Raw genomic sequence first — 13,017 nt, 5'->3', positions numbered from 1 at the left:
CGTTAAGAGAAATTTTTCAAATAATTTTAATTCATGTGCATTATTAACAAAATAATAATATTTTTTAATAAATTAAGATTTTTTGATCAACAAGAATTCTATATATTTTTTTGAATTCAGCGTAGTTTAGTCACAAATAATTATTTTTACAAGGTATGACTCAGAACAGTAACATTTTTTAACATTCTCACATAATAGGCATCCTTCATAGTGATAGTTGCCTCACAGGAATTGTCCCTTTCTGTAATGGAAATATTTCCTATAATTTCTGATAAATTTTGAATATTTTGCACGCTGAAAGAGACCTGCGGATGTGTCTACAAAGTGGCTAATTAACACAAGAAAGCAAATGTAAAGACAATAAATTGTTATATTCATCATCATATATATCAATCATAAAATGTATTTAAAAAAAACATGTAAGTGACTACAATGAAACTGTCACCGTAAAAATCATGTGAAAATGTTTTAAGAAAATTGTTCTGAGCTATGCACTATTTAAAAAATAATTATTGCTGACTAAAATACATAGAATTTGAAAAGAAAGTACAAAATTTTTTTTATTCAAAAAGGAGTAAATCATCAGAAAAATAATATTATTTACTAGATAATTCAAAGGAATGAAAAAAATTCGAAAAGTTTCTGCTAAGGGTAGCTAGAAAACCACCCTTAACAGAAATTATTACCTGACTTATTTATAATCGAACTTGATGCAACTTATGATAGGCAAAGGCCTTTATGGTGTGATCATCACCACTAATTTCCATTCCGTCACCTTAATCAGGAAGAAAGTTATTTTAAAAATATCCAAATAATAGGACCCTTTTGGAGGGCCGCGTCTCAATAACGGTGCTTCGGCGCATCAGTGTTTCTAAGAACGTTTTATTATTTTTAGGTCCACTTTCACCTGCTTAGGGTTTGTACCAACTTTTCTAAACACCCTGTATAGGATGGTACTATGCAAATCTTACTTAACTTGAAGTTGGACGTTGCGATAAATCTCTGACACCGGATGTAAATGTGTAGTTAAAGAAGCATGCCAATATTCCATATGACATAGAACTGCACACTCATAATTAACACATATCACAAAGTCCATGAATGCAGCTACTTGAATTTGAAGGATCCTTGATTATAGCTTACCTAGCTTTGTCTCCTTTCCATTATCCATGAAAAACTTACCTAAAAATATTATCCGGTAGCCATGCGCACATTTGCAGATACAAGTCTAACAAAAAACACATTAACTTTAAAAATGGTGTCACTCCTACGAAACAGTGGACACCGGAAATATCCTATAAGTCCAATAAGGAGAAAGGGGATGATTGACCCCTTTCAAATCGTTGATTTAAGATACATTTGAGTTTTTCACAAGTTCACTGATACTTACACCAACTTTTTAAGAAATACTGAAATAAAAACGCACATGAGGAATAGACAAATTTCATACAGGATGAAGCCTATTAAGCCACTGACATAGGTCTGTCTCATGACCCGTTTGCGGACTCCGTTTAGCAGAGACTGATTTTATTTTAGTAGGTAGGAAGTTTCTACTATACGAATTATTTTATTAGGGAATTGGGTAATTAATTTGATGATATGGCCACATACTAAGCACCAAGCATTCTTAACATTGCATATAGGGTGTCCGAAAGTATATCGGTAATACTTTAAGGGGTGATGGGAGAAAACAATACAAACTTTTTTCCTTAAATGAACATATGCCTACAAATTACCGTTTGAGCAGAAAATGGGCAATGTGGCATTGGTTATTATAATCACTTTTTGTTCGTTGCAGACGTTGTTTTATTGATAAACAAACGATGGATTACAGTAACTGTTCAAAATGTTGACCATTTGCTTCAATACAAAGATTGCACCGTCGGTTCATTGACTCGCGGACCCTATGGAATATTCCGGGAATAGCTTCTAGATGTCTGCAACTAGCCATTATTCTTGGTGAGAGATCTTCCTCATTACGAATAGGCGTTTCGTAGACTAGAGATTTGAGATAACCCCAAAGGAAAAAATCCAGCGTATTGAAATCAGGAGAACGCGCGGGTCAAGCTACAGGATCTTTTCTTCCAGTCCATCGCTGCATATCGGTAGGTTCCTCAAATGAAAAATTCAAGTTTTTTTTTGTTTTACTTGTATATGTTTACTATAGAAAAAAGTTTGTGTCGATGCATCCCACAACCCCTTAAAGTTTGTCAGTATATTCTTGAGACACCCTGTGTAATTTTTTTCTTTTGGTATGAAAACATGCGGCTACGGTCCTATTTTTGTTACAGACAAATTTCAAATTCTATGAAGTATTTTTGGTTTTTTAAACATAAATACAGTGATACTGAGGATGGCTGAGCTAAACCATGTGTTCGTTATCTTTGGACTCCAGACAGCGTGGCGACTAAAATCTTTTGGAATGTCTTCGAACACAATTCTCTTAATTGGTGTAATTAATGACGCAAAATAACAGATGTTTCGGTGCAATAAAAAAATTAAATAGGTATTTTGTCTGACGTGTAAAATCTTGGCTTTTCCAGATGTATTAATTTTTCTTAAGAAATTCCGTCAATATTTCGTAAAAAAAAACAGTTTCCTGATTTAATGACATACATTTGATAAGTCTTTTTTGTGTTATATTGTTGTTGCGGATCAACCTCGAATGTGAATTTTTGGCCTTGATAACTTTTACGTTTAGGTTCCGAAGGAAGGAGAAGCTGTGTTTAAGAAAATGTTTCTACCTAATGAAATAAAAAATAAGTTAATTGCAATCCCTATTTATTACCCTTTCAGAATTATTGGGTAATTTACGTAAATGATTATTTTCTTATACACATGTGTTAAAATTGTTGTGTTTTATGTTTTGGTCAATAATATTAAAATAAAGTATTTTCTAAGATGTACAGGACGCGAAAAAAGCGCTTGCAATTTAATTTTTGCCGGCTTTTGACATATTCCTTGCGATTTTCTGACAAATTTAATGATTACGTTGAATGCCTCGTATAATTTGTGTCAGAAAAGACGCGAAATGAACGAATTGAAAAATATTTTTTATTTTTAAAAATATTCATTGAACTTATATTGAGATACTACCAACAATATAAAATGCAGAAATAAATAAATAATCAACTTGGTTTTATTCCCTCTAAAATAAGTATTTGAACAAAATTAAAAAAAAAACCCGGTATTTATAATAAAAGCCATGCAATGGGGCTGCAAATTGAAATAAGCAGCTATCAACAATTATGCTCAGCTCTAATGCTTTAATAGTGAAACTAAATGGCAGACGAAGTAAACAGTCAAAACGACGCTTATGGACGCTTATTGCAATTTAATTGCAGAAATTTTCACATAAATGGTCTTTTTGTATCGTTCAGTAATTCGACAGGTGTAGAGACGAAATTTATCGGTAATGACGTTCTTAAATTAATCAACATGGTGAAAAACACCAATGGATACAATTTTATAAGCTCACAATAGTCCTATAATTCTTTATTGCAAAAACTTTTCCAGGTGTTTTTCTTGCATTTCAAATATATTTTTTTAAATCTTCCTGAGACTCTCATATGTATTAAATTTAATGCATGAATCCTATATTGTCTTACTTCTCTCTGGATAGCTTTCGGGGACATTTCTTTTTCATAATCCTGCATGAAACTTGTTTAATATTTTAAAAATAAGTAATTCATTTGGTTTTATTTTTGAAATGCAAATATTTTTTCTTCATCAATATGTTATTTTCAAACTCAGACAAAAGTGTGTAGACTTTCTTTGGCGAAATAAATTCTGAGTTTCTCTATTTTAGTAATTTTTCTTTTCCAATTCTTTATGTCATCTGTTATAATTAATAATTTAAAAATTTTAAGAGCGCAATAGTTTAGTTAATAGTTATTCCTGCACACCTTAATAACAAGTTTCCGTAGTGTAGTGGTTATCACGTGTGCTTCACACGCACAAGGTCCCCGGTTCGAACCCGGGCGGAAACATTTTGATTTTTTTTTAATTAAATTTCTTTAGGGAATATTACTACAAATTTTATATTACAATAACAAAAATTTATTGTAATAAATATAGTAATATTTATTTATTGTTTTTTGCAAACACTTCAAAATAATAATCTTTTTTTTATTTATAACTAATAAATTACGATAAATTTGTATATCTCATCTATGTAGATAGTATTTCTGTTGTGCTTAAAGGAGGATCATATGGATTATACACGAGGTATCTGTAGCTGACCGCCTATGAGAAGTATTTTGAAAACCGCGAAAGCCAAAAAAACACAATTTGGTATGCAGTCTTTGAGCCAAAGATCTATTCATTGAAAATATATTGGAATTTATTAATAAAAAAATATATATATATGTATTATCTTGGTGTTGTAATATCCTTAACTATATGCCAACAAATTATTTTAATAATTGTTTATAATGTTCACCATTTTTTTCCAAACATTTTTCTCCCTGTAAATATACCTGATCAAAACTCAAATAACTGAAAAAAATTTTTTATGTAAGAATAGGAAAATGTTACATGATTGAATGTAGAATGAAATGTTCTTTTAACCTATATAAGAAAATACGGAGTGTCTCATTTGAAAAAAATGAGTTTTTGGTATTTTTTTGTTGGCTTAGTTCAGTTTATTTTATAGACCACCCTGTAGATAATTAACAAACTTAAAATCGACTTTCTACTGAAAACAGTTTGTTTTCCTGCCTTTGTTAATTCTCCTATAATAAGTTTTTTACACAGCAGTTTTTTGCCAAATTTTACATAAGACCATTATGTCTTCCGAAAGTTGACATTTTAGTTTATCAGTATGTTACATACGAAACTTTGTATCATTGTAATACATTTACACATTACATCATTTGTGAGTTGTTATCAATTTTCGGTACTTACTGATGGGCCGCCATTTTAAAGTTCTTTCAATCAATAGATCTTGGGTTCAGATAGCTGCAAATCAAATTGTGATTTTCGAGCTTTCGCGGTTCTCTAAATACTTCTAATGGACACTTAGCCAAAGACATCCTGTGTGTATGAAAGTTTTCTTTATTTTTGATGATTTCCTGCCACTGAGTTAAATCAGTTTACCGACTTAATGAAAGTATTTGAACCTTGGTTGGTGGGATAAGGATGTGGATGATCAAACGAGATCGCTGCTTAGTACATGTTGCGCATGTTACTATTATTTAAGTAATATATGCGCTTAGTTATAACAATAATGACCATACACAATGTTTTAATTTTATATGCTTAATTAACAATTTATAAATAATAAATACCTTTTCAGGTAATTACTACATTGATTTATTATTGTTTTAAATGTTTTTTCCGAAGTTTTCTATAATTTTTATCGAAATCGAAAGGTTCTGGTAAGGGTTCTTTGAACATTATAACAAAACCTTCAATGGCCCATTAGCTCAGTTGGTTAGAGCGTCGTGCTAATAACGCGAAGGTCGCGGGTTCGATCCCCTCATGGGCCACTTTTTTTTAAATTGAAATATGTTTTTAAATAATTTTTACTTTTTTATTAATACTATTACCATTTAAAACAAAATATTTATGTACTGTTCTTAATTTTTTTAAATAAAATATTACCATTATTTATCAAAAAGAAAATCAATTAAGAATTTATCAATCTAGTTATCTCATGTTCCCACACAGATAATCTTTTCTTATAATTATAAATATAAGGAGCAAGCGCTTTGCGTTTAAAGGAAAATCCGTCTCGATGGTTTAAAGAAGTTTCGTCCTTAAGAGTTGTGAAATGTGATCAAATAGTGAGTGTATCAACTTCAATTGAGAGACAAGAGTTTTTTAATTCTCTAAGTGAAGGGATTGTTAGTGCTTCTTTTATGGAGTCTGGATTACTTCTTAGTGGCTGTTATTCTGCACCGGGGTGTAAATGAGCGTTAGTGTATCTGAGGTAAGCTGAAAACGAAGAAAATTACAAAATTTAGCGAGTTCGTTGAAGTTTCCTTAGCAACTGTTCTCAAAGGCAAAATGCTCCCTTTCGGAATTATAATTTCGTCTTTCTATTGGTGGAGAAAAGCTGGGTCGGCTTTACTTTAGTTGTGGATATCAGGCCACTTCTGGTGGGTATAGTCCAGACAAACAAATTTCTTCAGATGATCATCCAAAATCTCGAGTCACCAAAAGTTTTTGGTGAGTTATTATCATTAATGAGACTGAAGAATTTCTCTCTTTCTCGATATCCCACTACCTTATAACGGGTATTTTAAATTAAATATTTATATTGTAAATATACTTGAGAATAGTCTTCTACATATTAATTGTGGTTCAAATAGGGGTACTCAAATTTGACCCCTTAAAGAAAAATTAGGGTTTATCATTACTTCACACGTGGTATATTTTAGTATTATTTAATTACTATGGATTTTCTCCTGACTAATCTATTGTGAATCATCTAGATAATTAGTGATTTGACTCATTTATGTATTTGCCGTTAAAACTTTTCTCAAAATATTAATTATGAATGCTTATAAGGGCACGTAACACCAGAATTAAAAAAAATAATTTTTTTTTTAATTCGAAGATAACATTGGTCATTTAGTCTATAAGTGTTCTAAGAACTGGGATTTTGATTGGGTTGTAATAATGTAAGGGCCCAAGCCAGCTTCAATAACTGGTTGCTCTTAAATTCTGCAATATTCAATTTTGGGAGTTACAGCAACGGTCAGTAGACCCATTTTTACGTTATCATGTCCCGAAAGTTTTGACGATGTTATGGATTTTAATGATGGTAGTATACAGGGGGTTCTATATTCAATGTTAAAGTCATTGTTCTGCCAACTCCTGTAGATACAGAGAAAATATTCATATAAAAGATGTAGGGTGCATTTAGAGCTGTATGAAGTGTATGGATTTTTGTGTACGGGGTGCCACAAAAATAAGTTACGGGTATATCTTGTGTGTATTTTCGAGATCTGGAATTGGGCCGATCGTTCTAATTGAAGGGCTTATGGATCGATTTCAATATAAAGACATTCTAGAGAACAAACTGTTACCGTTTGCAGAAGAAGAAATGCCGATTAGATGGGTTTTTCAGCAGGACAATGATCCCAAGCATTTTGCAAAGATAGTAAAAGAATGGTTTTTACAGAAAAATATTACCAAATTTGAATGGCCATCTCAGTCTCCAGATCTGAACCCAATTGAACATTTGTGGAATATTTTGGATCGACGGATTCGAACCCATTCAAATATTAAAAATTTGAAAGAACTCTTCGAAATAATTAAATTGGAATGGTCTAAAATACCAAACGAGACGCTTTAAAAATTTATAGATTCTATGCCCAAACGATGCCAAGCAGTTCTAGATGCTAATGGTTACTCTACAAAATATTAATAATTTTTTTGTTGTAAACGTGGTCTTAAAACGTAAAAGTTTCCATACTTTTTTCCATGTAAATTTTGAATTTATTTTCTACAGGGCGTACTTGCGAATGAAAATTTTAATTTTATTGTTTAAATAAATGAGCAATATATTTAGTTTATATTTCAAGTAATGGTTCTTGCCTATATTCCTTAATGTCTAATTTAAATGCAAAATTCAAAAGTTTCCATACTTTTTTCCACCACTGTATTTACAAATATGGTTCGAAATGTTTTTCGATACGAATGAGACGTTTCTCCATTCTTCCATTAAATTTCCCTGAACAATCGGCGTTAACCATAGCAGGGGTAATGTGTGCACAGCTGTTCTTACCGTTATCTTTAAACCTTATAAGTTTTGAGCTTGCAAAAAATACATAGAATCCTTCAGATAGACCCATAAAGATAAGTTAAGCGACATTAAATCTGGGCTGCGGGCTAGCCACTTAATGGGTCGTCTGGTCGCTGTTAACAACTTCGTCGCGCCACCGAGTAGCGCCAATTGGCGTTAAAAAGCTTAGCTCACTTGAGTCATCTCAATAAGAACTATATTGTTATCATAAAGGCAATTAGTTTGGCAGCTATGGATTCTTTATGGAAGGGATCAAATGGGCTAAAGTGTATGTTGAGCATAGTCTACGATATGCTCTGAATCAGGCCTTAAGTGTGCCACAGGGTGGTTCGTATAAAAGGGGATTAAGGAAATACAAGGTTATACATACACGGTAGCAAAGTTCACTTCAGCTGAGAAGAAAATGAATTTTGAGGAGGAGTAAGTACTTTCCACCTGTTCAAAATCGAAGGTCCCTTCGACGAAGAGATTAACTTACATTAGTCCCGTACTATAGTAAAAAATGTAGTTTGAATGAATATGTGTGAATACCTCCGAAAATAATTAACGTGCTAAACAATATTTAAAAGACCTCCTTTGAACAGAAATATGAATCATTCAGATTTTTTTTCCTCAGTGAAGTATCATATTTTTCATTTAAAATGTTTAGGGTAACATCAATGGGGACGCCACTGGAGAAATTAAAAATATTGTTTCCCTAAAACGACTTCGTGGCCACCTCGAATTACACGCTGTGGGAGTGTTCGGAGTGGGAGGTCAAACGCACAGAGATCAGAGAGAGAGAGAGAGATTTTGCGCGAGAGGGCGAGTGGGCGAGAGTTAGTCGAGGGTGAGGAGCAAAGGAAGGACTTTGGGACGTGATTGGCAAGTTAATGAGATCTAAGGGTGAGAGTGAGATTGTTGGGAGGAGAGCTGCGAACCGAGACAGATAGTGTGGGTGGCTGAAGCGCTTGGACAGAATGCCGAAAGACGACTTTCTCGTGCCATGGGGAAGAGAGAGGGCGATTTTAATGGATCGGAGGGCCAAAACTCAAACCCCACACCATTTGGCTAATACAATTCGGCCAACAGAGATCCTCAGCCCGGTGTCTTTGGAAGATTTTCACCTCCTGAACCAAAAAAAAGGAAGGTCAGTTCATTTTTATTAACGTTTAAATTAATTTTATGTTTATTAGGCCCATTTCAGGTTAGTTTTGGCTAGTTACGTAGTAGAATGATTACTGGACGACGAGATAATCCTATTCAGACCTGTCGTCCGACATTCACCGGAACTTACTTTCGTTTGTCGACCGACATATGCCGGGGATGGTTGGAACGTATGGTAGTATTGAGAAATATCCATTTTTTCATCGATGTATTTAGGATTTACATTGACATTATGATCAATTCAACGCCAAATCGATTGTTGTTGATCAATTCATAAAGAATGGTATCATAAAATGTAATTTATCAGTAAATTATCTCTTCGTTATCTAATATGTATATAAAGAAAAATCGATACTTCACTGACATTTTGTACAATATTTGTGTTTATTAGGTATGTATTTATAGGTAGCTTTTTTTTAAATACTTATGACTACAGCAATTCTACCTAATTAATTCGGTATTTATTGATTTTGATCTGCTGTAACGAGAATATTTTTATGTTTTATTAGAAATTATACCCAACTTAATTGAGAACAATGGAAATTGCGACATAGAAAAAAAGACACAAAAATGGTTTCATTTAAATAATCTTTGTTGTACATGTTTTTTATGCTAGCGTGGTACGTCATTAACATCATTAAACAAATTCGATGGTTGAAGCTCTAAAAACAATTGATAGTATGACGCTCCCCCCCTTTGTTAATACACGTACGTGAATTATTGATATATACAATTACTCACAAAAGTTTTGGTACAGCACGTCATTTCATCAAGATCTGTAAATATCTTGGACGTACGAAATCAAAAGTCAAATGTAAGTATTCAGTAGTAGCCAAAAGCAGAGAAACAAACTTTTTAATTCAAAAATTAAATGTATTTTATCAATATTTTGTTGCATAACCCTTATTTAGTAAAACTGCACTACATCTCCTTTTCATGGAATCTAATAATTTATTAATTGTTATCTGCTCAATCGAGTTTCAGGCATCTTCTAGCGCACTGAATAGTTCTACCTTGTTTGTAAATTTATCTGGATGATCCTGTCTCAGAGATTGTCAATGAGGTTGAGTTCCTGACTTCGAGGAGGCCATTTCATTACACTGACATTATTGGTGGCAAAAAACTCTTTAATAATTTTGGCGGTATGCTTTGTATCAATCTCATGTCGAAAAATCCACTTAAGAGGTACGTTATCTTTCCCATATGGCAACATAACATGTCTTATTATTTCTAAATACCTGTATCGATCCATTATTCCATCTATTCTTCCAACTGGTCCTATACGAAATCCAGAAACGGACCCCCAAACCATCAATCCGCCACCACCAAATTTAGCTGTGCCTTTTGTGAACTTGGGACTATACCTTTCGTTAACAGGACGTCGTATGTACTGAATATCATTAGATTAGAATAAATTAAATTTACTCTCATCCGAAAATAGTACCGTTTTCCACTTCTCATTCGTCCAATTTAAGTGTTCTCTTCCGAATTCTAAAAGGGCCGCTCTATTTTTCGCCTAAATGAAGGGTTTTTTTGCGGCCCTTCTTCCATAAAGATCATTTTCTTCAAGTCGACGTCGCGCAGTACTAGATGGTATTCCTAGCTGCCCATTTTCACTGCAGATATCTACCATTGTTTTCTTCGGATCTTGTCTGGAGGTTCCTACTATTCTTCGATCGTTACTTTTTGGGGTTTTAGGAGTTCGGCCAGATTTGGGAAGGGCCGTTATCGTTTCCTGTAAATTAAAGCAACGGATAATTTTTTATATAACACATTGATTTAGACTTAATTCGCACCCAATATGCTATCGCTTCATACCTGATTTATATATGGAAATAATTAATTTTTTCACATCCAAACACACAGGTTTTCCTCGAGACATATTGGAAATGATTGTATTTGTATACCGGGCGATTCCCGGTCGATGGTAGGTTAGACGTTTCTGGAAGACTGATATCGCGATCTTTCTAAAAATTTGCATAAGTAGATAAATGAACTTGCTCTATCGACGTAAAATATTTTCAGTGATGCAGTGTTGCCGGTATACATATGTACAATAAACAAATGTTTCTCTACTTTTGCTTGCCCATAAAAAATTTTTTCCATATAAAAAAATGTGTTAAGAGTGTTGTTAATTTTTTTCTATGAAATTGCTTTATTTTAGGCCTTAAGTGTTCCAAAATATATCTTTGATTTTGTTTATTTTAATTGTTTCAAAATAAATTCGACAAATATAAGTGTTTTTCTATTTTTGACTGTCACTGGCATATTAAGCACGCATTTACTACTGATAATAACAAAATGAGACAAAAGATTAGGCTCATTCAGATAAAAATGTAATTCCCTTTTATATACAGGGTGTCTCTAAAAGGTCTGTACAAAATTCTACCAAAGATTTCTGAGGTCAAAACATGACGATTTAACCCAATTTACCTAAGTCCAAAAGTAGACGTTTTTCGAAATACAGGACGTCAAAGTAAGTTTTGATTTTTTTCGATCCAACTGTAAGAATAGAAATGTAGTACATTAAAATTATTGTTCAAGACATGCAGCGAACTTTAAGCTTCAAATATCTCAAGAAGGAAGCCTCGTAAAGATTTTTAACAAGAGACCTTTTTTCCTTAAAAAATGTAGGAAAACACAAGTTTAGTCATAAATAAATTTTATACCGGGTGATGAAAAAGTTATGCCCTTTTAAAGAGGGTTCATCGAGCGCTGACAACGCCCTCTACATTGTGCATCGAAAATGTAAACGGATTCTGATTTCTTATCCCCAAAAACCGCCCGATACGACATTTTGTGTAGATAGCAGCATTACCAACCAAGAAATTAATTTTTTTGCTTTTTTTTGTTTTCACTTTGACACCCTGTATATAACGTGAACCGTGCAAGGATAATGAATAATTTCCTAAGTAAAGTTCAGGTTTATCGGCCAAATTACTAATTTATGTGCTTAAACAACAAATGATTCTAAGAAAATTAGATTTTAAAACTTAAAAAAAAGGATTTTCTCTTATCTAAATTATAATCGTTTTAATTTCTTAAATTTATGGTTTTTCCCATCATAAAGCATTCACGTGACACAATAAGTGCTTCAAGTGATATATTGCCACCTATGTGAAGCATCCAGGCAATAGATAGTTTTTATGTAAACAATGAAAATTCCATGACAACCGTTGGAGAACTGTATTCAAGACTCGGGCGTAATATTGCTCCAAATGAGTCACTATTCATCGCAAGCCACAGAAAATCACTATTTTTTCTGGCAAAAAATCCAATGTGCCGCCCACAAGAAAAAATAAAATTGATGATGGTAGCCGAAAGACAAAACGTCGGATGGTAAATCTGAAAACGTCATGATTTATCGTAGAAAAAATGAAGAAAGGACGGTTGTGGTTTTGAGCTATTTGAAGCTAAAAAGATATTTAACGAAATCTTCAATTTTTCATTTTTTTCGGCTATTTTTGACAGTACTCGAAAAGACTGCGGGCACAAAAACAAAATCAACCCGATTTCATACCAAACAAGTGTTTTTATTGTTTATTTAGTATTTAATAGAGTTTCTATTGCATCGTTTACGAAATATACAACGTTTTTTTTTCAAAAGTGAATCGATAGATTTTAAATTGCATTATACCTTGGAATTTGGTTTTGAAAGATCTTAAATATGAGGCGTCACAGGAACCCTTGTGCCATTTAAAATTTTTGATCAGGTTGCTGTGAAACGGATAAGGATGAAATTGGGGGGGGTTCAATTTTATATAAATATTTTATTTGTCATCATTAAATTCACTTGCAAAAAAAAATATTTTATTCGTAACTTTTCAATTTACCGCTTCTAAATGTTACCGGTTTCAATAAAAAGTTATTACTATTTTCTGTCACCTAATTTTATTCATTACACACGCAACGCAAATACAAATAAAATTTTAATTTTTTGCAAAAACGAATACTCAAAATCATTTTTATTACAGCCTGCTACGAAGAATGATTCAAGACCTTTAAAACGAACCACTACACGAGCCTTCTTTTAAGAGGTTCCTCCTCCTTCCTCATCCATGAGTTAAACACACATTACAACGTATTCTTTAAGGCAAAATGGTAAGTAACAAAAATAA

General features: G+C 32.7%; 1 protein-coding gene, 1 long non-coding RNA gene and 2 other non-coding genes across 8 annotated transcripts in view; 3 read left to right on the top strand and 1 right to left on the bottom strand.

Moving 5' to 3' along the window:
- Positions 1 to 3,916: 3,916 nt before the first annotated feature.
- Positions 3,917 to 3,989, top strand: TRNAV-CAC (transfer RNA valine (anticodon CAC)). The gene has a single exon. It is a non-coding gene; the product is annotated as a tRNA-Val (tRNA).
- Positions 3,990 to 5,415: 1,426 nt separating this feature from the next.
- Positions 5,416 to 5,489, top strand: TRNAI-AAU (transfer RNA isoleucine (anticodon AAU)). Its single transcript has one exon. It is a non-coding gene; the product is annotated as a tRNA-Ile (tRNA).
- Positions 5,490 to 5,697: 208 nt separating this feature from the next.
- The window catches only part of LOC136344939 (ATP-binding cassette sub-family A member 17-like), a 32,816-nt gene continuing 25,496 nt past the window's right edge, over positions 5,698 to 13,017 (top strand). Inside the window, exons 1-4 of one of the 5 annotated variants that reach the window (XM_066292889.1) lie at positions 5,698 to 5,932; positions 8,403 to 8,882; positions 8,940 to 9,713; positions 12,874 to 13,000. In XM_066292889.1, the coding sequence (XP_066148986.1) occupies positions 12,998 to 13,000 (3 nt within the window). In that variant the 5' untranslated portion in view covers positions 5,698 to 5,932; positions 8,403 to 8,882; positions 8,940 to 9,713; positions 12,874 to 12,997. The other 4 variants (XM_066292856.1, XM_066292873.1, XM_066292866.1 and 1 more) reach the window with 4 other exon arrangements.
- LOC136345039 (uncharacterized) lies at positions 9,752 to 10,929 on the bottom strand. The gene is made up of 2 exons (XR_010733091.1): positions 10,718 to 10,929; positions 9,752 to 10,634 (listed from the first exon to the last, which is right to left on the bottom strand). It is a non-coding gene; the product is annotated as an uncharacterized lncRNA (long non-coding RNA).

The sequence above is a fragment of the Euwallacea fornicatus genome, chromosome 2 (genome assembly GCF_040115645.1).
Source record: "Euwallacea fornicatus isolate EFF26 chromosome 2, ASM4011564v1, whole genome shotgun sequence".
In the NCBI taxonomy this organism is placed as follows: domain Eukaryota; kingdom Metazoa; phylum Arthropoda; class Insecta; order Coleoptera; family Curculionidae; genus Euwallacea; species Euwallacea fornicatus.
This window is presented reverse-complemented; position numbering and strand designations above follow the sequence as displayed.